The following is a 25,500-nucleotide window of genomic DNA, read 5'->3' on the forward strand; positions in this document are numbered from 1 at the left end:
CCTTTGATTAGAGGATCCCGGTACACCCACCTTCTTCTATTGCAGACCCAGGTACATGGCAGGGTCCTGGGCCAGGACTCAAGGCAATCCCCGCCAAAGGCACTGGTGGCTGGAACATTTCAATTCTCTCCTCCACTCAACAACTTTCTCCTTCCCCTCCCTCTCTTTCCTCTCTCCTTTCTATCTTCTCCCCTCTCCTTTCTGCCTCCTCCCTTCCTCTGCATCCTGTCCTCTCTCTCTCTTTTCCTTCCCTCCCCTCCCCTCCGCTTCCTCTCCATTCTCTCTTCTCCTCTCTCCTCCCCTTCTCTCCTCTCCCCTCCTTTACATTCTCTCCCTTTCTCCCTAGTCCCGGCCCCTCCTTGATCTTCCTTTCTTCCTTTCTCCCTCCCTCTTTCTGTCCCTTCCATTGCCCCCCCCCCCCCCCCCTCGCCTCCCGCTTCCCCACTTACGTCACGAGCCGCGGCTATAAAGTGAGGAGCGGAGCTGGAGCCGGCGAGAGGCAGGTGCTGAGGCTGGACCAGGAGGGCTGGCGGCGTCCTGAACCCGGCCATGTTTTACTCAGGGCTCCTGACCGAGGGGGGCCGCAAGGAGGCTGAGATGCGTGAGGCGGCTTCTCTGCGGCAACAGCGCCGGATGAAGCAGGCTGTGCAGTTCATCCACAAGGACTCGGCTGACCTGCTGCCCCTGGACGGGCTCAAGAAGCTGGGCTCCTCCAAGGACACGGTGAGTCCAGCCCCGCTGCCCCTTCGCCTCTTCAACCTCCTGGCATCGTCCTACTGTGTTTGGCCCCCTCAGTCTGTCCCTGCCCCTCCTGTCCCTGCCCCTGCTGTCCCTGTCCCTGCCCCTCCTGTCCCTGCCCCTGCTGTCCCTGTCCCTGCCCTGCTGCCCCTGCTGTCCCTGTCCCTGCCCCTCCTGTCCCTGCTGTCCCTGCCCCTGCTGTCCCTGCCCCTCCTGTCCCTGCCCCTGCTGTCCCTGTCCTGCTGTCCCTGCTGCCCCTGCCCCTCCTGTCCCTGCCCCTGCTGTCCCTGTCCCTGCCCCTGCTGTCCCTGTCCCTCCTGTCCTTGCCCCTGTCGCTCTCTCTGTCCCCATCTCTCCTTGTCACCCTTACCTCTCTCTCTGGCACCACGGCCTTGATGCTCTTGGACACTGTCTCTGTCTTTATGCCAGTTCCTGACATCCATTGTTCCCGGCACCGTCGGTCAGCGCCAGCCTGCATCTGCCAGTCTCTCTGTGGGTCACCGTCACCCTGCTTCTGTCCCCATATGCTTCCTTCTCTCTGTCATCACCTCCTTGGCTCCTCTGCTCTCTGTCTTTTCACTCCTTCTCAGGCTGGCGATGATGTTGCCGCCTGTGCCACTGTTTGCTTCCTCTGCCTTTCACACTCACTCTTTCTATCGCTATCTACCGATGTCACCTTGTCACCCGTGGCTTCCGCTTGGTCCTCCAGCTTCTGTCCCTCTGCCTCCTGCCTCCCGCTCCCTCATGTACCTATGCTTTTCCAGTTATTTCTCTTTGCCTTGCTCTAAGCCCTCCTCCCTTTGAACCTCTATTTTCTTTTCTGAGAGAAAGCAAATCTGGCCTCCCTGAGCGCCCCGACCCTCCCCCTCCGCCCCCCCTCTTCTTCCCCATCCCCCTCCTGTACCTCTAGGTCTTTTCCCCTTCCACTTATTCTCATCACAGTCAGGCAGATTAACATAACAATTAGGAGAACACTGAACCCTCAGCCTGGCCCAGCTGGGCTGAGACTGGGCTGGTCTGATGACTCAGGCCGTGGTGACTTGTTTTTTTCATAGGTGTGAGCTGCTGTGATGGGAAGGGAGGAAGCTGGCTTAAGAGACCACACAACTCCAGATGGCTTCTAATGTATCCCTTCCCCTACATTATGGGTTTTAAACCAAAACTCTTAGGTGTGGTGGTTCCCCCAAAAGCTCCTGTGCTCAGTTTTACATCGGTCATTTCTATCTGTTACTGGAGAAGAGCCCATGACCTTTCCATTTACTTTAAACCATTAGTAATAAGGAGTCAAGTGGGGCCGGGGATGTCTGCTTCAGATTTTACTTCAGGTTTCCACTTAGTGGTCTCCTTAGTCAAAGTCAAGAGAAGCTAGGACATCAGGCCATCTCATCAGTAAATGGCTCCAGGAGACCATGCTAGGGGATCTCTTTTGCCAGAAGAAGCAGGGTTCTTTAGCCAGATCAAGTCCCTGATTCTCAAGGGCTGACCCTGTGGTCTTGGCACCTGTGACCCACTTACCCCTGATGAAAGAATAGAATATGGAAAGTCAAGTCATATGGAAGGACATCGGCTGCATAGCTCCCAAGGACACTGCCGGTCCGAAGACTTGAATGAAATAGAAGGGATCTTAGACAGGAAACATTCCAGACCCTCTTGGGGTGGAGCCTTGACTCTCAGGACATAAACCCACCCTTAGCTGATGCTGATCCTGGACTGGGTTTCTTAGACTCAGGGGCTGCTACCCCGGGGAAGTTTTTGTTTTGTTTTTCTTGTGGTTTACTTATTTTCACTAACTTGATTGTCCCTTTTCGTAAACTTCTCTTTGAGTCTGGAGATTTCATCATCCATTCATTCAATAAGCATTTATTAAGTGCCTATAGCATGCATACTACTAGGAAAGCTATGTATTCATTGTAGGATCACAGATTTTAGAGAAGAAAAGAAAATCAGAGGCCATCGAGTTCAACCCTCCTATTTTACATATGGAGAAACTGAGGAATAGAGAAGCACCCTGCCCAGGGTTACACAGCCAGGTGTGAAGGAGGATTTGAAATCAGGTCTGTCTGATTCCAAGTCCGGCACATGAAACGTCACTTAACTGTGGCATTTGTCACAAATGTCACTCACCGATCATCTTCCTTTTCTTGTACTTTGGATTTGCTGAATACTTAATTTGGGGACTTTTATCAGACTCGATTTATTGAAACTGACTCATCCTCTGAATCCAATCATTGAACGGGTGATTAGAGTGTGGTCCCTACACTGTTCTCGTTATTAACACCCGGTTTTTCACAGGAGCCAGCATTAATGGCTTGCCCTTGTGACACAGAGATTTACATGGAGTACATTTTCAGTGAATTAAAGTACAGAAGGCATCTGCCCTTGGCACCCACTCTTCTTTCCCAGGATCAGGGAGGACTAGCCAGCTAGCTCCAAAGCTGCTCCTGTTGGTACCCATCTTGAGAAAACCCCCTTCTCTGGCACCAGTAGATAATTGAATTCATATTAAACCCACTGTAAGGGGCTGAAGTTGTCAGCCTGCCAGGTCAGTTTGGGATGTTGTCTGATCCTTCCTGCTACTGCTGACGAGGGAGGAAGGGAACTCCCTGTCCTCAGCCAAAACTAGCTCATGGTTTTCAGGATCTTCACAGTTAGGAAACAGCTGGGCCATAATCATTCAAGAGTGCTGGATTTTAGAGTCAGGTGACTTGGCTTTGGATCTAGACTCTGCAGCCCATTTTTGGCCTCAGTTTCTTCATGTGTAAAATGAAGAGTGACTAGCAGAGCTGCTTGAACTCTGAATACTCTGATCCTAAATTGTTATCTGTAAACCAGATACATTCATTCTGAGCAGAGATAAGAAAGTTCTCCTCTTCTTTTCTTATACATTTAAGATGTAGATTTGTGTGTGTGTGTGTGCAAAATTAGACCTCAGCTTAAATAGCATAAATCCTGGAAGCTTCAGGAACTAAACAAGGAGAAAGTGCCATAGAGTGATCATGAAGTCCTTTGTTTTCCCTTTTCCCTCTTCACTGCACCGGGTTGTGAAGGGAACTTTAGTTGTCATGGATTCTTGGTTCTCTCATTTCCCTTCCAAGCTACTGTGCCCTGTGTGGGGAAGGGTACCTCTGCTTTCTAGCTCTCTGCCTGGCTGGCATCCTTCGAGCTTTCTCTCTCCCTCCCTCCCTCCCTCCTTCTCTCTCTCTTACTCTCTCCCCCCTCTCCTCTCCCTCCCTCTCTCCTCTTCCACTCCCACCCCCCATCCCTGTTGAGGTCTCAGAGAGCAAGATGAAGGGAGGGAACATCCATAAGAAGCAATGTGATGTCAAACAGCAAACAGTTGTGGTACCCAGCAGGGGAAGAGGAAGACAAGACCAGTGCCCATCTCCCGTTTGCTCTTTCCTTGTGGCACTGATTCCCTTTGTTCATTCCTTCAACACCCCCAAGGAGCTCCACTGTACGTTTGATTTGATTTGTTGGGTCAGAGCTGTAAAATGAACATAGGTGAGGTTGGGATCTGTGTAAATCTGGGCAGGGAAGCTTGAAAAGTGGGCAGTGCTGTCTCTTTACAAGGGCTTCCCACAAGTCTCAGAAATGACCTTGTAAATGTACTCCAGTCTAGAGAGATGAATTTTACCTTACATCTGTCACAATGGAGGTGAAAAATAACATAGGCTCCAATCCCTCAGGCTAACATTAAGACTTAGGAAAGGTAGAAGAAAGTTAAATAGTTTTTGCCTAAGGCTAATTGTGGTAAGGAATAAGGTGGTCTATTCTTCTCTGAGAGAGAGAGAGAGAGAGAGAGAGAGAGAGAGAGAGAGAGAGAGAGGGAGGGAGGGAGGGAGGGAAGGAGAGAGGAAGGAAGGAAGGAAAATAAAAGAAAGGGCAGGAGGAAGGAAGGAAGGGAAGAAGGGAATGAAAGACATAGAAAGAACAAAGTAATGTAAAGTGAGTGGTCTGTATTAGTTTCTTGGATATATTTTAACCTGTCAATAGCAATCATTGAGATCGCCAGGACAGGTGTTTGCAGTTGTCATGTCTCCAACCATTCTGCTTCTTCAGGGATCTCTGGTTTGATGCTACTCCACATCCTTTCATCCCTCAGTGTCCTCTCCAGGGCAGCGGTCCCCCAACTTTTTGGTCTCAGAACCCCTTTACATTCCAAAGAACTTTTGTTTAGATGGAGTCATATCTATCAATATTTACTATATTAGATATTAAACCTGATATACATTTAAAATATTATTTTATTTAAAAATACTATCTATTAATATAAATAATATATTTTTATTAAAAGTAATGACTTTTAAAAAACTTAATGAGAAAAGTGGTATTGTTTTACATATTTTTGCAAATCTCTTTAACGTCTGGCTTAATAGAGGACAGCTGGATTCTCATCTCTGCTTCTGCCTTCAATCTGTTGTTTTGGTTGAAGTATAAGAAGAAAATCAAGTCTCACACAGAGAGTTGGGAAGGGGAGAAATATTTTAATAGATAACATCTTAATATTATTATGAAAGGCCTTGACTTCACAGAGCTCCTGAAACAGTCTTGGGAACGCCTAAGGTGCACAGGCCACATTTTGACAGCTGCCATTGTAACTGCATCCCTGGGCAAACAACAGCGATCTTTAGCCTGTGTTCCGCTTCGATGGACTCAGTTGCTGTAATTTTTAGGGCCTTTGCTTTGGTTATTATTTTACTTAATGTAAATGTTTCACAATAAACCATCAATAAAAATGATCAGATAAAACAAAAAATTATATGTAAAACCATAAATGCCAAATTATTTAGTTTGCCAAAATAAAGATATATTTAAACTTTAACACAGAGGTCCCTTACCCAGAATTAATTATATATTGGTAATTGTTTTGCAATAAGTAGTTCCCTTTGCCATTCTATGTATTTTGTTTTGTGCATTTAAGAACATTATTCTGAGGAGGAATCCATAGGCTTCACCAGATACTACCTAAAGAATTCATTTCTCTCTTTCTCTCTGTCTCTCTTTCTCTGTTTTTCTTTGTCTCTCTCTGTCTCTGTCTCTGTCTGTCTCTCTCTGTCTCTGTCTCTGTCTCTCTCTGTCTCTTTCTCTGTCTGTCTCTCTGTTTCTCTCTGTCTCTGTCTCTGTCTCTCTCTCTCTCTCTCACACACACATACACACACACACACACGCACACATCCTCTTGGCTTTAACACAATCACATCTTATTTGCATCCTTGTTCACTGCTGGTTTCTCCATGATTCACTAACATCTTTATAAAACCTGATGGAGGATTCATTTCTCTCTTTCTCTCTGTCTCTCTCTGTTTTTCTTTGTCTCTGTCTCTCTGTCTCTGTCTCTGTCTCTCTCTCTCTCTCTCTCTCACACACACACACACACACACACACACACACACACACATTCTTTTGGCTTTAACACAATCACATCTTATTTGCATCCGTGTTCGCTGCTGATTTCTCCATGATTCACTAACATCTTTATAAAACCTGATGGAGGATTCATTTTATTTCCCATTTCTGTTTCTCATGTTCAGCTCTTTCTTCCATCTAGAGTTTGCTCCATTTCTCTTGGGTCTGCCTACCCAATGAGAAGTACCCAGTAAGATTAAGATTAAACTACGTTCATACTATTAGTATAACATTTTCATTCCATAATTGAGATGTTGCACAACAAAAAAAATCAAAAACAAACCAACAAAAAAGAATCCCCCTTTCTTGGATTTTAATTGGCTCTTGTTTCTTTTAGAGAATCGGTTCATATATGTAATTGTGTTAATGGCTCTTTTCACACAAAAAAACTTCATCCACTGACAACACACTGCCTTTGTACAGGAAAATGATCAGTCTGATTCATCATAAAAATAGCCATTTTAGACCGAGAAGAAACCTTGGAGAGTATCTATCTAGTCTAATTTCCCTTTTCCTTTGATGAGAACAGAAAGGTTAAATAAATTGCACAAACATCAAGACGCTAGACTAAGAACCCAGCTCTCTTGCTTCCAGCCCCCCCCACCCCCCCATCACAGGCTTTTGGTGGTAGGATGTAAGCTCTTTGAGTCTGGTCTTTGTATCCCCCGCACAGCACAACTCTCTTTGAGCAGCAACATTTGCTTAAATGTCTGTTGAACTGGTCTGCCAGCAGTGGTGAGGGATTGAGGCCGATCTCTCTTGACACTTTCCATCAGGAAGTAGACAGAGTAGGCTGCTGTCATATATCAAACTTTAGGACAGATGTCATGTATTCCTGCATAACAGAAATTTTATTATTATCAGCAAACACTTATTGAGTGCTTACTGTCTGTGTATGTGCTGTCCTAGTTGTTAAGAATGCAGAGGTATATTTAAGACACAGTCTTTACCCTGTAAAGAATACAAAGATAGATTTAAGATATAGTCTTTGCCTTTAGAGAGTTTACAATTTGATTGGAGAGATAAGACATAAGAAGAAGAAGAACATTTATATAACACTGACAACGTGCTAGGCACTGTGCTATACACTTTTAAAAAATATCTCATTTGATCCTCCCAAAAGCCTTGGGAGGTCGGGTGTTATGCCCATTTTACAGATGAGGAGGCTGAGGGAAACAGAGCTTAATAACCCACGGTTATACAGCTAGTAAGTGTGAGGTCAGATTTGAATTTCATGTCTTCCAGACTCTGGTGCTCTATCTGCTGTACTACCTAGCTTCCCTATTAAAAGGAAACTAACAATGCAATATAGTATGAGAAATGAATATTTTAAGTGCTCCAAGACCAGACAACTTTTCAGGTCCCCTTCAAATCTGAGATTCTGTTCAAGGAAGGATCCTGAAAAGTGAGAAGGCAGGAAATGGAATTTTCCCCGAGATTGGCTGAGCAAGTTCACACCCAGAATGATAGGATTTTGAGCTAGAAAGGAACTTCTCCATCATAATTCCTCTGAGTGTGTATATGTGTGCTCACATGCACATACACACGTGTACAGGATTTGAAGCTGACACCATTCCAGATCTCTTTTCTGCGAGATCTGAAAGTCTCCACATCCTTTTACTCTCATGTCAAGTCCTGTCAATGTTCCAGACCTTGGGTCCCTAAAAGGATTTCACTAGCAGTACTGGACCACTGCAGTGTTCCTGAAGGGATTAATATGACCCACACACCTTTTTACCACCCCTCTCCATGGGCAGAGCGTCCTTGTGACTGAGGCTGCCCAGAAGCATCTGTGAGCCTGCCTAGGGCTGTCTGTGACTCTGCTCCAGGCCCTCTGTGACTCTTCGCCTCTTTGCCTTGTGACAGCCTTGCTCAAAGGGAGCTCCCCCCTCTCCCTTGCATCTTTCTGATTGCTTATGTGCAGTCAGTTGTCTGATTCTGTTGCTTACCAAATGCTCACAGCTCTGCAGCAAGTTTGGAAGTAAGGCCTCGGGGAGTCAGTATTTCTTCTGCCCACCCTGGCTGGGGTCACGTGTTCCAGCAGCCTCTTCCTTTGTGTGCCTGTACTCTACCAGAGCCATTCATCGATAGAACCCCATTGATCAGAGGTTACTTTACAGATTGGGGATACTCTTCTAAGGGTACCACCTGCCAATCAGTAGGACCCATTAGTGACTCAGGATACCCTGATATCCTAGGAAAAGCAGAGAATGAATCAGGAGACCTGGCTTCCATCCCCATCCAGCCTCTATTTGTTATTGCATGGTTAGACAAAATCCCTTCCTCTCCTTGTTCCTCCATTTTTTCATCCATAAAATTATATAACTTCTAATATTCCTTCCAGTTCTAAAGACATGTGATTTTATGGGTACAAATAGTCTGTAGCTGACAGCCATAAGGTTAACACCATTTTTCCTATTAAAAGCCCTCCTGTGAGCCAAAGGGCTGGTGTTTTTCAGGGACTTTTTTTTTAAGGTTATCCCTTGATAACCACTGAGCCTTGTCATACTTTCGTGGCATCTTCCTACACCTATGACCCACCCTCTATACAAGGGTTCCCAGCCTCTGCCCAAGGAAGGACCCTAAGGATAGAACTCTCTTCCTTATTCTCAGTTACCTCTAGTTCAGTTGCTAGTGAGAATGTAACCTTTCATCTGTACAGACAGGCTGAGAGAGGAGCGTGGCAAGGTGGGGGGAGTCCTGCACACCTCTTCCTATTTCTGATGGACAGGTCTGAGATCCTCGACCTGTGGTGAAGGTTGGTAAGAGAATTGCTTTTCTGTGTTGCAGATAGGTAACTCAGGGGTTAGAGTGGATTACTAATAAAACCAAGTTAGCAGTTCAACCACAAGGGGAAGGGAAGGAAAAGGAAGGGAATAAATGCTTATGAAGTGCCAGGTACTGTACTAAGTGCTTTACAAAAATTATCTCATTTGATCTTCACAACAACCCTGCAAGGTAGATTATGATCCTCATTTTACCAGTGAGGAAACTGAGGCAGACAGAGGTTGAGTGACTTGCCTAGGGTCACACACCTAACAAGTATCTGAGGTTGGATTTGAACTTAGGTCTTCTTGTCTCCAGGCCCAGCACTCTGACCCTGAGTTGTGAGGCTGACATGTGGTCCCTAGTTACAAAAGGGATCAGTTATTAATAATAGTTAACATTTATGTTGCTTGTTAAGGTTCACAATTAGTAAGTCACATCTGACTCTTTATGATCCCATTTGGGGTTTTCTTGGCAAAGATACTGGAGTGGTTTGCCATTTCCTTCTCCAGCACATTTTACAGATGTGGAAACTGAGGTAGACAGGGTTAAATGACTTGCCCAGGATCACACAGTTAATAATGTTCGAGGCTAGATTTGAACTCAGGAAGAAGAATCTTCCTGACTCTGGGCCCAACTCTCTATCCACTGCACCACCTAGCTACCCTAAGGTTTACAAAGCACTTTAGAAATATATGGATAGACAGATAGATCGATCAATCGATTGATAGATATAGATATGTAGACATAATCAATTACATCCTCACACAACTTTGGAAGTATGTACTGCTATTAGCCTCACTTTATCCATCATAGATATAGATGGATTTTTACAATCTATTACCCCTTATTGGAAAAAACAACTCTGAATCTGTGTCCTTCTTGCCAATGATGAGCCGGCCCATTTCTTGTACCAAGAATTGCACTTCAGATGCAAGAATCCAGCTAGGCCGCCGTCTTTTTGGCCAGGATATAGATTCCTGAGGATGGATACAATCTTTTTTATGGGTCCCAGTCAGCCAGTCCCAGAATCATCTTTGCTTTTTTTCTACACCCTCCTTTCCCCTGTACAGCCTGGGGAAGAAGATGACGAGCAGATCAAGAGCCAGATTGGGGCTCCTTTGCCACCCTCAGCTGAAAAACAGGCTCCCACTGTACCCAATTACTGTGGAAATGCCTGATGGTGAAACAGGCAACATGTGACTCAATGGGCCTCATGCAGCTCCCTTGGTTGGGGCTTGGGAGCTTTCTCAGCCCCAGATCAGCAGCCAGGTCTTAGCAGAAGCAGCAGGAAGAGTCCAACATCTGCGTTTATTGCAGCTACTTTAGAACTAAGGTAGGGGTTTCGATTCCCAGTAGACTCTTTCTAGTTATTCCAGAACACCACAGGATACCTGGAACACAAGCTCAGGCAAGCTACAGTCAGCTTTTAGGAGGAAATTGAAGCACTACCCTGGGTACCATAAGGGGAGAAGAAAAAAATTCATAACCCTTGGGGATCTCACAGTCAAAAAACCTAACATGGTGGTTAGGTTATAGCAACAGTAGAGTGAATGTCTAGACTGAGGGAGGCCAGAACCTTGCTGTAACCCTGTTATGATCAGACCACATCTGCAGTAGTTTCCAGCTGTGGATACCACATTTTAGAAAGGTAGCACATTGACAAATGGAAGTATATTCAGAGAAGAGCAATGACGATGGTGAGGGTATTTGAAACCCATTCAACCTGAGGACCCACTGAAAGAACAAGGGGAGAAAAGAAGACTTAAGGCACATAACTGTCTTCAGATATTTGAAGGTCTGTTCCAGAGGTGGGGAGGTAGGAGTGAGTAGTGAAGGATTTTTTCAGGGTGTTCCAAAAATCTTAGTGCAATTTTAAGGTTATTTAAACTTCAGCAGCTAGGTGGTTTGGTGAATACAGCACTGGACCTAGAGTTGGGAAGACCTGAATTGAAATCCAGCCTCAGATGCTTACTAGCTGGATAACCTTGGGTAAGCCACTTAGCTTCTGTCTGCCTCAGTTTCCTCAACTGTAAAATGGAGATGAGAATAATACTCACCTTTCAGGGTGAGTGTAAGGACAAAATAAAATATTTGTGAAGAGTTTTGCAAAGCTTAATGTGCCTTATAAAATGTTAGCTAGTATTTTGCTAGAACACAGAGTCAAGGACTGATGTTAACAGCGATGTAGCTAGAGAAACTAAGGAAAAGGCACCAGAGATAAATGCCATTTTGGGAGCTGGTGGAAGCAGGGAGCAGGAAAGTGGTGGTGGAGATGAGATAAAGTTGTGGGAGGGGATGTGATAGGTTGTTTTTAACATGGCAAGTTTCAGTCAAATGAAGATTGCTGGAAATGGGAGGTAGCCTAGTGTTGAGAGGCCAAGGGGAAAGATTTGGGAGTCTTCTACATGGAGTCCTGGTGCCAGAGCTCTGTGAAGTGTAAGGGGCTATGGTTACCATCTGAGAAGTTAATCACATTTTAGATGGAGGGCTCAGTCTGAAACCCAATCAGTCACAACAATGGGGCCAATCCATAGCAAAACTTTTACTATCCAAATTCCTGACTTTTTAAAAACCTATAAACTACTCAGAGGTCAAGTCACTAGAGAGCTTTTAATACCAATGGTTTACAGTACTGTCCGTAGGGCCTTGAATAAACAGTCCACTTAGTCCCATGGAGTGATAGGTAGAAAGGTAAGGTAACTTGGAGCCCTGGTCAGGAGATCATGGTTCTAGAGCTGGAAGTGATTTTAGAAGTCATTTAGTCCAATTCCCTCATTTTACAGAGGAGGAAACTGAAGCCAGAAAAGTTAGGTGATTTGCCCAAGGTCCCCCAGGTAGAGTCAAAGGTGGGATTTGAAGCCATCCTTTAATATCAAAGCTAGTGATCTTTCCATTGTGCCACACTTTTCCTTACAACTATCCATCTCATCGTCACCCTCATTTTGATTTCCCTTGATGAAAGATGCTGGGGGGGTGTCAAAGGAATCAACCTAAGGGAGAGAATGATTTCCCATTTTATACAAGGACAATGCATCTCAGTCCTCTTCTCCACCTCCATCCTGCCTCCCTTTTCCTCTTCCAGAAGGCATCATTCTTATCCCTCCTCATCCATTTTCCCAGCCTTTCTACTATTTCTACTACTCCATCCCTTTCCCTTGAGACTCAAAGCATCCTGTTCTGATCCCCAGTAGTAGAACGAAAGGAGGTATCTTTGAATAGTTCAAAAGGCCAAGAGAAAAATGAACTTATGGAAGGACCAGGAGAGGGAGAAAAACAGTCCTTAGCTTGCCTCCTGCTTGCAAATCTCCCTGGCTCAGCTTCCTGCCTTTACTGCTTGTCTCTCAGTGAAAATGTACAGAAACATAATCTTTGCAATTCAACATTTTTCTTTTAAACCTGCAAAGCAATTTAACCAAATAGCATTTCCTCTGAGAGATGAATGGGCTTCCGTTGTTGGCATCAGACTCTCTGAATAGAAGACAGTTTTCCAGCTTGGATAGGATCTAGTGCCATTTACGTTAATCCAGGCCCCTCTGTGATCTGGCTAAATTCTGAGTGACTCTGGGACAAGCAGCTTCCTGCCCCTTATTGTCACAACAGAATTCTGGGGAGAATGACCAGAAGTAGACCCTGCCTCTACCTACCTACCTCTATCAAATTAAGCTCTTGCTTTTTATGTAAGGGCAGACCCTTCCCCCACCTCCAACTAACCTCCTCCCCTCCTCCCCCCATGATACTAATTTAAAACCTGCTTTGCCAACAACCAGAGTATTTTGGGAAGCAGCATCTCCTGTCAGGGTTACAATAAGTCAATGAGTCATTCTGATTCTAGAGGGGCCCCTATCTCAGTAATCTACTGTGTAGGAGGGAGGCTTTTCTCTTGGGGTCTGTCATATCCCCCGACCCCCACCAGGCCTAGATGGATTTCTCTGGGCTTCAATTACATCTGCTATGAAATGAAGAGGTTGGATTAGGGGACCCCTGAGGTACCCTCTTATTTTAGAGCTATGATTGCTTTACGTACACACATACACATATGTGCATGCATGTACATATACATGCATACATGCATACATACATCTTGATTTCTGGGATCCCTTCTAAGTTGTCTCTTTGGTTCTAGCCCTGCTGAATGTGAGGGCAGATGATGAACAGAACAGGGGAGGTCTCAGGTTAAGGGCAGGGGTCCACAGGATAGCACGGAAGCTGATTTCCAGACTATTTAGCAGGTACTTTATAATCTCTATCCTGAGAACAATAATAAAGAAGGAGAGAGGAGTCTCCTCCTGATCAGCCCTGACTTACGTTCTGTGCAGGAAGCCACGAGGAATTGACTTGGCCTAACCGGGATTGGTCCCCAAGTAAGACAGGAAAAAGTTCTTTGACAAGCATTTATTAAGCTCTTGCTCTGTGCCAGGCCTTACATTAAGATCTGGACATACAAGGAGAGGCAACCCTTGACACTCACTAGCTGTGTGATCTTGGGCGAGTCACTTAACCCCAATTGCCTCATCCTGGGTCATCTCCAGTCATCCTGATGAATATCTGGTCACTGGATCCAGATGGCTGTGGAAGAGAAGTGAGGCTGGTGACCTGCACAGCCCTCCCTCACTCAAATCAAAGTCAAGTGCAAGTCATGGCATCATTTCTCTGATGGCGTGGTCTCCTTTGGCCACAAAGGAGAAACACATTTGAATGGAAGAAACAACATACAAACAACTAGGTATATACAATACACACACATTTATATATGAAAGACATTATATGTGTGCATATGTACATAACCACATACATCTTTTATATATAAATATTATATTTATCATAGCATTTATTATTATTTATAATTAATTTATTATTCATTACATCTTATCTAATTTATTATATTCTAGATTTACTATATTTTATATAATATATGTGTCTACATTATCTTTATATGTAAATATGGTTACGTACATGTGCATACACATTATAAGTGGAAGGTAATTTCAGTGGGCAGACACTGGGAGTGAGAATTTAGGGGACACCAGGAAAGGTGTCTTACAGAAGATGCTGACTAGATAGATGCCTTAACTCTCTCTTTAGGATACTAGTTTTCCAGTTGCCTGGATTAGAGTAGGATCCTGAAGCAGAAAGTCACTACTGGTAGACTGAAAGCTCTTTTCCACTGGGGATGCTTGGGGTGGGTACAGCAAACATCTGGGGGTGAGGAAGGGCCTGACTCCAAACCATTTTCAAGGCCCACAAGCACCACCACCACCCCCCATCTCTTTGATGGTGAAATGTGCATTAAGTCTTCTAATGATCCTGTTTCATACAGACCCCCTCCACCTCATCAATCAGAGTCTTTTGGGGAAATTCTACTCCAGTGGAACTCCACAAATAGCCATCAGGTATATGAACAGCATGGTACAGTTGTTAGGAGAATAGGGATGGGTTTGGAGTCTCAAGATCTCAGGGTTGTTCATTCTGCCCTTCCTCCAGTCAAAAGACATGGATCTAAATCTTGACTCCTACGCTTCCTGTGCCACAGGCAAGTTGCTGATCCTCAGTTTCCTCACTTGTAAAATGAGGATAATAATGCTTGCCTCCCTCCCTCCCCACAATTGGGTTGTTTTTAAGACAGCACTTTGAAAGCCTCCAAGTGCTGATACAGGATGTCCCGAAAGTACATACAATAGTCTTAAAACCATTAAAGCTTGAACAAGCTAGTTATTAATTTAAACTATTTGCTTAAAACTGAACTAAGCCTTTTGGGGTACCCCATATAAATGTGTATTGTTGCAAATGTAATTATCTTGGGGGGGGGGGCAGATGCTTCCAGCTGGGGTGGGGCCAATGACCTCAAATACTCCTCAGTGACTATGACCTTGACCCAGAATTCCCCTGCGGTAAACATGTGCACACGTTCCTCAGGCACAGAATTTCAGGTAAACCCATACATAGGGAGTGGAAATGAGAGGCAAAGCGGGATGAAGAAGTCCGTGTGAGGACCATTGCACAAAGCATCGACTTTTTCAATGGCTTAATCAATTTTGCTGAAATTTTTTCTTTTCTTGAACAAATTTGTTATAAGGAATGTCTCTCTGAGGCTGGGAAGGATAGAGGGGGAAACCTAAGTAATATAAAAATCAAAAGATAATAATGTTATGGGCAAAATATCTGTTCTTTGGGTTCATGTGGTAGATCACCGTGGTCGAAATAAATCTATTACACATGCAGAAATTATGAAGGTGAAAACCCAGGATTTATGTTTATGCTCAGGTTCCAGATTAAAAAAAATACAACCTGAACCAAGATTAGAATTCTAAAGAGGGTATATATTATATACATACATACATATATATATGTGTGTGTATATATATATATATATATCTTAGGACCTAAAAATTGAACAACCTTAAACCAAATCATAATCTCATACATTCCCTAAGGGAACAAACCTAGTTAAAACAGACTCTATAGGTAAACTAAGTCAGGTTACAGATTAAACAGCATCTAGAGACTTCACAATGGGCTGATTGAGAGGCGAGATTTACATGCCCACAGAGTCCAAGTCAGGGATCCTTCCTCAAATAAGATAAGTTAAATTACTTTTGGAAGCCTTGACTGCCTTCTTGGCTTCTTATCTGAGGAATGTTTGAAGTCTTAAGTAAATTTTTCCCATCCTATGAAACAGATTTCAGCCAGTTCGAAACTTAACTAGGAAAAACGGTCCTGACCACCCCCATAATAAATGTTAATAAACGGAAATAAAAGATTCCCATAATATCAATAAAAATCTTTTTCTTAAAGGAGTGAGAGTCTCAAGTTATTTTTAGGGACTGGCATGTTTCATTGAGCTCCTGAACTTGTGCCATTGGCTTTAATACCTGAATACAAGGGGGTTGAAGGCAAATGGGGGAGGGTGGGCAGTAGGCTGGAGGGAGGGATGGCCTGGTGGGTCATGGCTTGCCATCTTTCTAAGGTGCTTCTCTTTTGTCTTCCTCAAGCAACCCCACAACATCCTGCAGAGGCGCCTCATGGAGACCAACCTCTCCAAGCTCCGCAGCAGCCGGGTCCCTTGGGCTCCGAAGACCAACAGACTCAATCAGGCCAAGTTTGAGGGGATGAAGAAGACTGAAGAAGGGGACATGATCCTGGTGCCTTGCCAGGTAACATGCTGCCCAAAGGGTTTGTGGGGGTGGGGAGGGAGACTGCACTTCTGTCTGAGGAGTAGAGGGACTTCTCTGACCGGAGGATCTTCCCTGGCCCCACTCAGCAGAGACAGAAGGAGCCTCTGGGAACACCATCGGCACCAAGCTGCAGACAGTTTTGACCTAGGGAAGACCCAGCAACCAGCCTAACATCCTGGATTTTAGTCCTTGAGTGAAACCAAGAATCAAGATGTCCAGCCAACTGGAGGCCCCAGACAAGATATGTGATCCAGATAGTGGGGCTGAGTTAGGTTGAGGCTGGGCCAAGGGGAACAGTGAGGAGCGTAGTCAGAATATACAAGTGTCCTTAGAACTCCAGGCAACTGGCACCACTTACCCCCTCTGTACCTTCAGGGAAATCATTTAACCTCTCTTGACCTCAGTATTTTCATCTAGAAAATGAAGGAGTTGGCAGACATGGTTACTAAGGCTACTTGCAACTCTCAATTCTCAATCCCTCAGTAGGGTGTCCCTCCTTGGGGAACCAGTACAGCTCAAATACTCTCAGATCAAGCCTGGGGATAGGAATGTTTCTCAAGCTGTAACAGGCAACTAGATCTGATAGGAACACGCTATCACCTACCTTGTGAACCATCAAGGAAGGAGAGAGGGAAGAAAACAAGCATTTATCAAGCACCTACTGTATACCAGGCACTTTGCTAAGCACTTTACGAATTGGTCCTCACAACTACACTGGAAGATAAGACGATCCGATCCCTATTTTACAGTTGAGGAAACTGAGGCAAAGAGGTTAAGTGATTTCCCCAGGGACACACAGCCAGTAAGTAAATACGTGAGACTGAATTTGAACTCAGGTCTTCATGACTCCAAGCCCAGCTCTGTCCGCGGTACCACTGAGTCATCAAGGCTGTATGTACTCTGCCTGTGTCTCACTCTCTAATTCTCTCTTAGTCTTGAATCTTCCTTTCTTGGTCCCTCTCCTCTTTGTATCTGTAGTAACTGGTCCTGTCAAGCTTCGTGTTTTTCTTTCCACAGTGTGCTGGAAAGGATTTGAAAGCCTTGGTTGACACTGGCTGTCAACATAATCTCATCTCCTCTGCCTGTGTGGACAGACTAGGGTAAGTCAATTTGTGATGGAATGAAGTTAGACATGCCACTCTACTGTAGGTCATTTCTGGGCCTTTGGAGAATTCCAACCAGCATGGACCTTCTCACGATCTCATAACAATCAAATGAGATAATGTATATGAAGCATTTTGTGAACATCAAAGTACTGTGCCAATGTCAGTTATTGTCATGGTATTACAAGAGGTTGGTTCTAAGGGACCTCAGACCTTTTAGGCTCAGACAGGTCCAGACACTTGTCCCAAGGTTGCAGAGCTAAGTGGTAGCACTGAGATTTGGATCCAGGTCTTCTGATTTTGTTAGAAAACCACAAAACCACAGAACTGGAAGGGTACTCTGAAGGAATGACATCAAGTCCCATCGGATCTAAATGAGAATTCCTTCTGCAGCATCTTTGACAAATGGGCATCAAGTTTTTACTTAGAAGCTCTCTACTCCCCAAAGAAGCTCTTCCACTTTGGGCTAGCTCTATATGTCAAGTCTTAATTAATCTCTTTGTAATTTCTACCTACCTTTACTCTCTGGAGCTAAAGAAATTTTTAAAAAAATTACGTTTGTCAAGGGATGTGACAGTAAATGTTTAACAACTGACTCTCTGGAGAAAAAAATTATTCACAATACACTTTTAAGTTTAATGTGCATTATTAACATTTTCTCCATTACTTTCTTAAGTCTAGACAACCAACAAAATAACAAATCAAATCCTGATTTGTAGTGTTTGCAAATTTCAGAGGTATAAATGCCCCTGCTGAAAATTTAACAATTGGCTCTTGTGAGCCAGTTTGAAGTGACCCCAGCATACCCCTATGTCTATGCCTCTTACAGATGTTGTTATTGGGTTGTTTCAGTCATGCCTGACTTTCTAAGACATCAGGGTTTTCTTGGCAAAGATACTAGAGTTGCTTGTCCTTTCCTTCTCCAGCTCATTTTACGGATAAAGAAACTGAGGCAAACAAGGTTATTAAGTGATTTGCCCAGGCTCCCATACCTAGTAAGTGTGTATCTGAGGTGGGATTTGAACTCAGGTCCTCCTGACTTCAAGTCTGACACTCTATCCACTGTGCCACCTAACTGCCTTATATATGACAGAATTTAATACTTGAAGATAGCTATGATGTCCCTCCTAAATTTTCTCCTTTCCAGTTAGCTATGTCAAGTTTCTTCAACCAATCTTCACACAGGGTCTTAAGAGCCCTTCAGCATTCGGTTTTCTGTCCTCCTTTGGACATTCTTCAGCGTATCCAAGTTTTTCCTAAAATGAGGTGCCTAGAACCAAACATAACATTCTACATGTGGTCTGACCAAAGTAGAGTATGGGTGTCATCCTTGTTCTTGACACTGGCCCTTTCTGGATGGAGGCTAAGAACACATTCATCTTTTGGGCTGCCTTATCACATTGTTGTATTTGTAGTCTTCTACGTCCCTCAGATCCTTTTTTTAAGTTCAACAAATATTTATTAAGCACATGATATGGGCATGACAAGATGCCAGGCTACAGGAATCAACAGGAGTAAAAGTCAGTCAGTCAACAAGCATTATTAAATACTTACTTTGTGCCAGGTCCTGGGGATACAAAGGAAGACAACCCTACCTTCTCTCCAAAGGCATTTACATTTTAATAAGAGATATAGCAGGGAAGGACTCAGTGGGTTGCCTTGGATCAATATAGGAGCCCTGCATACCCTGATATTGAATATGGGTGTGGATCCAGTCAATTGAATATCATTTGGTTTTATTTTGTTTTGGCTCTGACCTGTTATTTTTGTTGGAAGGAAACGCCTGTCCCTGATACAGATCAGCCATTCACCTATAACTTAAAGTCTCAGAACATTTCCTGATCACTGAGAGATCAGGATTTGCCCAGGATCATATGGTCAGTGTAGGTCAGAGTCAGGATTTGGCCCTCCCTCTTCCTGACTCCAAGGATAGTCCTTCATCCTCTAGGTTATGTTGCCTCTGCTGGTTTGAATGGTTCCATTTGTTAAATACCTGAGAGAGGTTGCTCACATATTTATAGCCCTGACACCCTTTGTTGCAGACAGACTCCAGATGGACTATATTGTTGTTTTGGTATGTGATGTTAAAAAAAAGAGGCTAGTTCACCTTAGGATCATACACTCTTCCTTTGATAGATACTTCAGTGAATCTCTGATCTTGATGTGGGCGCTTTCTCCCCAGAGCTGTTGGGAACTCATTCATGACTTTGAATCCTTTGCCATTCTAAGCCATGTGGTCTCCATCTTTTTTTTTTAAGTGAAAAATATGTTTTAATCTACATTCAGATTTCATCAGTTCTCTCTCGAGGTAGCCTCTGAAATGCTTTTTAGATAGACTAATCCTTAAGAGCTAAAATCCAGTTGAATGTCTGCAGTGTTCCCCTAATCTACAAGTCTAATAACCTGGTAAAAAAAAAAAAAAGAGCAAAAAGGCATGACGTGCTGGATAAAGCCTTGCTAGCCCATTATGACCATTGCTTCCTTTTCTAGCTGTTGTCAAACTTTCCTTTAATAATTCATGCTAGAATTTTGCCAGGGATCAAAGGGAAGTCTGATGGTTATTGTCCAGAATTCCCAGTTCTCTTCCCAGGCATCATCTTTTTAGCTATTTACCTTTTAGGTTGTTCATTTCCCAAATCTGCGCCAGGGATGAGAATGGTGTCTATACCCCAAAAGCATTTATTTTCTTACTGAGTACTTCATAATCCTTAGCATTCATTTCTGGATTCCTTCTGACAGCATTATTTTCATCCACATGGATCACCAGGGGTAGTTGGAAGTCATCAGCTTTAACAAGTCTTGGGAGCGTCTTTATGTCTTTAGTACATACCCCAGGAAAACGACAGACCTCTCTTTTACTATTATTAGGCAGACAGATAAATACCTCATTATCCTTGGTTGCCAACTCTGACTGCTCATTTCATTTTCCTTTTTTCCGTGCATCCCAATTCTAGAAGGCTTTTGACAGCTTTATTCTGCTCTCCAACTTGGGTGCAGCAACACCCCTGCCATGTTCCATTCAAACCCTCCCCTTCTCTTCCCTTTTTCTCCCTATTCTCTCTCCATAAGGTCCAAATTAAGACTAAAATTCTTGTAGGATTTAGCCCATGTCGATGGGGCTAAATCCAGTATCTTTTCCCCTCTCCTAAAAGCCCAATAACCACATACCTGTCACAGTCAAAATCCTGGTATCCCTAAAGATCATTAAGCCCTAACCTTGACTTGTTTAAATTGAGCTATATTCAATTCCTCTTATTCCTAGACAAATGAAGAATTGAAATGCCTCTTAGATGTGGTTGGATATTTTCCTGAAATATGTTATTGTTAACCTCTGCTCTAGAATCTTTGAAGCTTGGTTCAAGGACATTGCCAACCACTAGTTAGGGGGTTCTAACTTACCCTGTTTAATTGGGAAGTCTTGAGCCATCATGGGCTGTGGGTATAACTAGGCCACAGACTACCATAATTCCAAAGGAGCTATTAGAGACTCAAGAAATTAATAACCATGTTCAAAACACCACAATTACTTTTTTGTTAGATGGGCTACATTGGCAAAAAAAAAAAAAAAAAAAGCAGCTCCATGAGGCTGCTGGGGAAATCAGAAGTGTTGGCACAGAAAGTCTGTAATTATGTATTTTCCCACAAGCCCATAATAGCTTGGGTGCTAGTTAGTTCCATCAGCTTATATAACGGCCTGCAGTCTTGGTTGCCATTTTCTCCCACTGCCAACTAAGTATCATTGATTAGGATCCAATCCCAGTGGTATTTGTTGTCATTATCAGCACCAAAATGTGTTTTGCACTTGCCTTCCTGGGTGATGCATGTGTGAATTAGGTTGACCTGGTTTTGCCCTAAAGAACCCAAGACATACTGGTACTGTCAAACATAACCAGTCACAAATAGCATTTATGAAGTGTCTGCCATGAAGCAGGCACGCTAAACTTTGGGGATACAAAAAAAAGGGTAAAAAACCAGTCCCTACTCTTTAAGAGTTTACTGGGTGATGGTCTTTTCTCCAGCTTTCAACACTGCTCACCATCCCCTTCTCCTGGCTCCCTTCTCTTCCCTTGGCCCCTGTAGCCCTTTGCTTTCCTGGTTTTCCCACTATTTGTCTGACTTCCTCAGTCTCAGGTGATGCTTCATTATCCCCCTGCTCCCCAAGCAAGGGTATCCCCCAACATTTTATACTATACCTGCTCTTCCTATCACTTTTTAGTGATCTTATCTTCTTCCATGAGTTCAATCATCACCTCTCAGCAGATGACTCCTAAATTTATGTATACAGTCTTAATCTGCCTCCTGAATTCCAGTCTTGCACCAACAGCTGCCTATCTGTAGGCTCTTTCTACCTGGATGTCTCTCTGGTACCTTTATTTGAATATGCACAAAACCAGACTTTGGAAGGTGACTTCCTTCCAAATCCACCCCACTTTCAAACTACCCTATTTCTGTTGAGTTTACCGCCATCTTCCAACTCATCCACTGTCAAGTTTCAAAGTAATTTAAAATCATGCCACACTATCACTTCCCATATACAAACAATTGAAAAATTCCATTTGACCTTTAAGATTTCCCACATTGGGAAGTAGATTTATCTCCAGCAGGAAGCACACTGCTTTGCATATAGTAGACAATTAATAATGCATGTATGTTGAACTGAACTAATTGAATTGGTGAGAAAAAAGGAAGTTAGTAACAGCAGAGTAAGGAAGCTTGGGGCATCTAACTAATGGAAGGAGGAGGAGCCAGATGTGTCCACCATATTTAGTTTGAGGAGTCCCATTGTCTCAAAACACAGATTAAATTGGCCTCTCCCATTGGTATGGGAGAACTACTGTCTACCCTGGGATTCCTCATAAAGGCAACTGTGTAATTTCTCACTAATGTGGGCACTTTGGCTAAGGCTTTCCCAGGTTAACAACTTAGTCCATGGCCCTATACATCCATTCTTGGCCCAGTTGTCTACCTAAGGTAGATATTAACCTTCTTATCCTAATATATGATTGAGAAACAGGGTAGAGCACCGGCCTTGGAGCAAAAGACCTGGATTCAAATCCCAGTGTACCTATGGACTTGCCACAATTTCTCAGAGCCTCAGTTTCCTTTTCTGTACAATGGGGATAAGGGCAGCTAGGTGGTGCAGTGGATAGAGCACCAGTGCAGGAGTCAGGAGGACTTGAGTTCAAATCTCACCTCAGATACTTACTAGCTGTCAACCTAGCTATGTCAAACTAGCTGTGTGACCTTGGGCAAGTCACTTAACCCCAATTGCCTCATCCTGGGTCATCTCCAGTCATCCTGATGAATATCTGGTCATTGGATTCAGATGGCTCTGGAGGAGAAGTGAGGCTGGTGACCTGCACAGCCCTGCCTCACTCAAAACAAAGTCAAGTGCAAGTCATGTCATTATTTCTCTGATGGCATGGTCTTCTTTGGCAATGAAGGACAAACACACACAATGAGGATAATAATAGTTGTACTACCTACCTTTTCATAGAAGGCCTTTGGGCATGAGCAACTCAGTACCTCTAGAGGCAGCCCATTATATTTTTGCTTAGCTCTGCTTATTAGGAAACCTTTGCTTATGTGGTACCATGTTCTGCCATCTACAATTTTCTACACATGGCTTGAAAATCTATTCAAGAAGAACAAGTCTAACTTTCTTTTACTTCCTGGCCCTTCTAGTGCCTTCATATGATTCTTATATGCCATGGTTTCCTGTCTTCTCATTACCAAAGTTGCAATCTTCTCAATGTGGTCCATTTCACCAAGGTCCTTCCTAAAATGGTACCCCCCAAGAACTCAACACAATGTTCCAGATGTGGGCTAGTTAGGGCAAAATATGATGGGACTCCATCCTCCCTCATTCCAAACATTCTGCTTATGTCGCCTAAAAGACTGCATCCTCTCTTTTGGAACCTGTATCACTTTATGGATAGCTCCCATTAAGTTTAGGGTTCATTAAAACTATGGGACCTATTTTCATATAAACCATTGTCTAACCAGGCTAGACTTTACCCATTCAGTACTTGTGTGGCTGGATCTCCCTGCTACCATCTAATCTATTCTAGGCAAGAATAAAGCAAGTCACAATCATAGGAGCTAGAAGAGACCTTTTGGGTCAGGCATTTTCCAGTCATGTCCAGCTCTTAAGAGATTCCATTCTTGGTTTGCTTTGCAAAGATACCAGCTACTTTTACAGATGAGGAAACTGAGGCAAACAGGGTTAAGTGACTTGTCCAGGGTCACACAGTGTCTGAGGCTGGTTTTGACCTCAAGAAGATGAATCTTCCTGACTCCAGGCTCAGCGCTCTATAAACTTTGGCGCTACCTAGTTACCTGGAAAGGATGTTGGAGGTTATCTAATCCAACCCCCTCATTTTACAGGTGAGGAAATGAAGGTCAAGATAAATGACTTGCCCAAGACTGCACAGGCAATTGGTGACAAGTACCAGGATTCAAACTTATGTGCAGTGACTGCTATGCTACAGCTACCACCCTGCCTCCCAAGCTTCATGGTCAAGAGCCATGACCTGAGCTACTTTGGTGTAAACCAACTGGCTCATCTCTGTATAAAATGTTCCTAAGGGATCCCCTATGAAATTTCTGATGTGGGTCAGTGAGCAGACATAGCCTGAATGAATACCCGTGTAAGCAGGAGTTCACACCCAATTGCATAAGCCTTTCCTCATTAATAGAGACTGATTACTCAACAGTACTGTGTGATGGGCAAAGTTGGGGAGATCTTGGTCTTCTGCCTTCTAGCTTAGACAGAGAGAAGACATGTGGTTCCAGATTCTCACCCAAGGAGAAGTTCTCCAAAGTCTCTAGTGTGATGAGCTGAGGTTAGGGATGAGCACTGTGATCACACCTCTCTTCTTCCCAGAATCTTTCTCTCCCTGAAGAGAATCTGGAGCTGGGCTGTTCTTCTCTCTCAGAGACAGAAGCCAGACAATCAGGAACTCTTGTCTTCTAGGCTCTAACCCCACCCACCATCACAGCAGTGCAGGCTCCAATCATTGAGTATTCCATCTCCCCTAATGAAGAGAGGCTTGTGCAAATGGGCTTGAGCCTCTTGTTACATTCACCAGAAAGCCCAGGCCACAGACCTTATCAAAACTGCAACCACAGATCTGGGTGTTTTCTTCTCTGGTGCAGGCTAAAGGACCATGTTAAGTCCCACAAACATGATGGGGAGAAGCTCTCCCTGCCCCGGCATCTCAAAGTCGTGGGTCAGATTGAACACCTTGCACTTACTTTGGGATCCCTCCGCCTGGACTGCCCAGCGGCTGTGGTCGGTGAGTGGGCCTTGAGGGCCGGGGACCACCCCCAGTGCTTTCCTTCCCCTTGCTAAACTCCCCCAGACCTCATGTTAGTTTCATCGCGTCTCTGCCTGGCTGAATTATCGCCCCAAGGTTTGTGGGGTCAGTCAATGATCCTGTCTGGGTTCAATAAAGTCCCAAGCATTTACCTCAGGAGGCCTGATGAGAATTAATTAGAAATAGCAGTGTGCAGTCAAGGTGAAGGAGTCTCATTATCCTCAGGAGAGAGGCAGCTGTGTTCAAGGAATGATTTTTTTTTTTTATACACACACACACACACACACACACACACACACACACACACCCTCTATGCTACCTGCCCCTACACCCCTTGTCCCACTTACCACCTCTAGGAATTCACTTCTGTACCTGCGGGTATCAGATTCTGACTACAGAATCTTCCTTCTTTTCCAGAGGACAATGACAAAACTCTCACTCTTGGGCTCCAAACTCTTCGGTCCTTGAAGGTAAGGCTGGCTTTCCTTCCTCTTGGTCCCCTGGCAGTCTGGGGATGAGGGACCTTGGGCGGTGGGGAGAGCTAATTTTAAGCTTTGTTCTCAGTGCATCATAAACCTAGACAAGCAGCGTCTCATCATGGGGAAGGTAGAGAAGGAAGAGATCCCCTTTGTGGAGACTGTGTCTGGGAGTGAAGATAAGTGAGTGCCATAATGGGGTTTCATCCACCTGGGGAAGTTAGAGCCAGTTAGAGCCTCCCTCCTTTGAAGAGGTCCCAGACAAGCCCTTCAGCCTGCCTTCTCTGTCCTGACCCCTCCCTACTTTGAGTACCCCAGCCTTGACCAATAGCCCCTCACTCAACTCCCTCAGCCCCTCAAAATTCCTAGGAGACCCTCAAACCTCCCCTAAGGTGGCCCTCATTTTCTAGTGGAAAGTCACATGAGGAGATAAGTGGATATGGGGGGAGCAAGTCAGGAAGGGAGAAGTGGGGAAAAGAAGGAATTTTTAGGTCTCTGTTAAAAATCTAATTTCTTT

The 25,500-nt window shown here is 44.1% G+C and overlaps 1 protein-coding gene across 1 annotated transcript in view; it reads left to right on the forward strand.

Moving 5' to 3' along the window:
- Positions 1-466: 466 nt before the first annotated feature.
- NRIP3 (nuclear receptor interacting protein 3) overlaps positions 467-25,500 on the forward strand; it is a 28,060-nt gene continuing 3,026 nt past the window's right edge. The window contains exons 1-6 of the mRNA XM_072619481.1: positions 467-723; positions 15,903-16,064; positions 17,103-17,185; positions 24,347-24,486; positions 24,925-24,977; positions 25,072-25,166. Coding sequence (XP_072475582.1) covers positions 550-723; positions 15,903-16,064; positions 17,103-17,185; positions 24,347-24,486; positions 24,925-24,977; positions 25,072-25,166 — 707 coding nt within the window. The 5' untranslated portion in view covers positions 467-549. The remainder of the gene's footprint in view (positions 724-15,902; positions 16,065-17,102; positions 17,186-24,346; positions 24,487-24,924; positions 24,978-25,071; positions 25,167-25,500) is intronic.

The sequence above is a fragment of the Notamacropus eugenii genome, chromosome 6 (genome assembly GCF_028372415.1).
Source record: "Notamacropus eugenii isolate mMacEug1 chromosome 6, mMacEug1.pri_v2, whole genome shotgun sequence".
NCBI lineage: Eukaryota > Metazoa > Chordata > Mammalia > Diprotodontia > Macropodidae > Notamacropus > Notamacropus eugenii.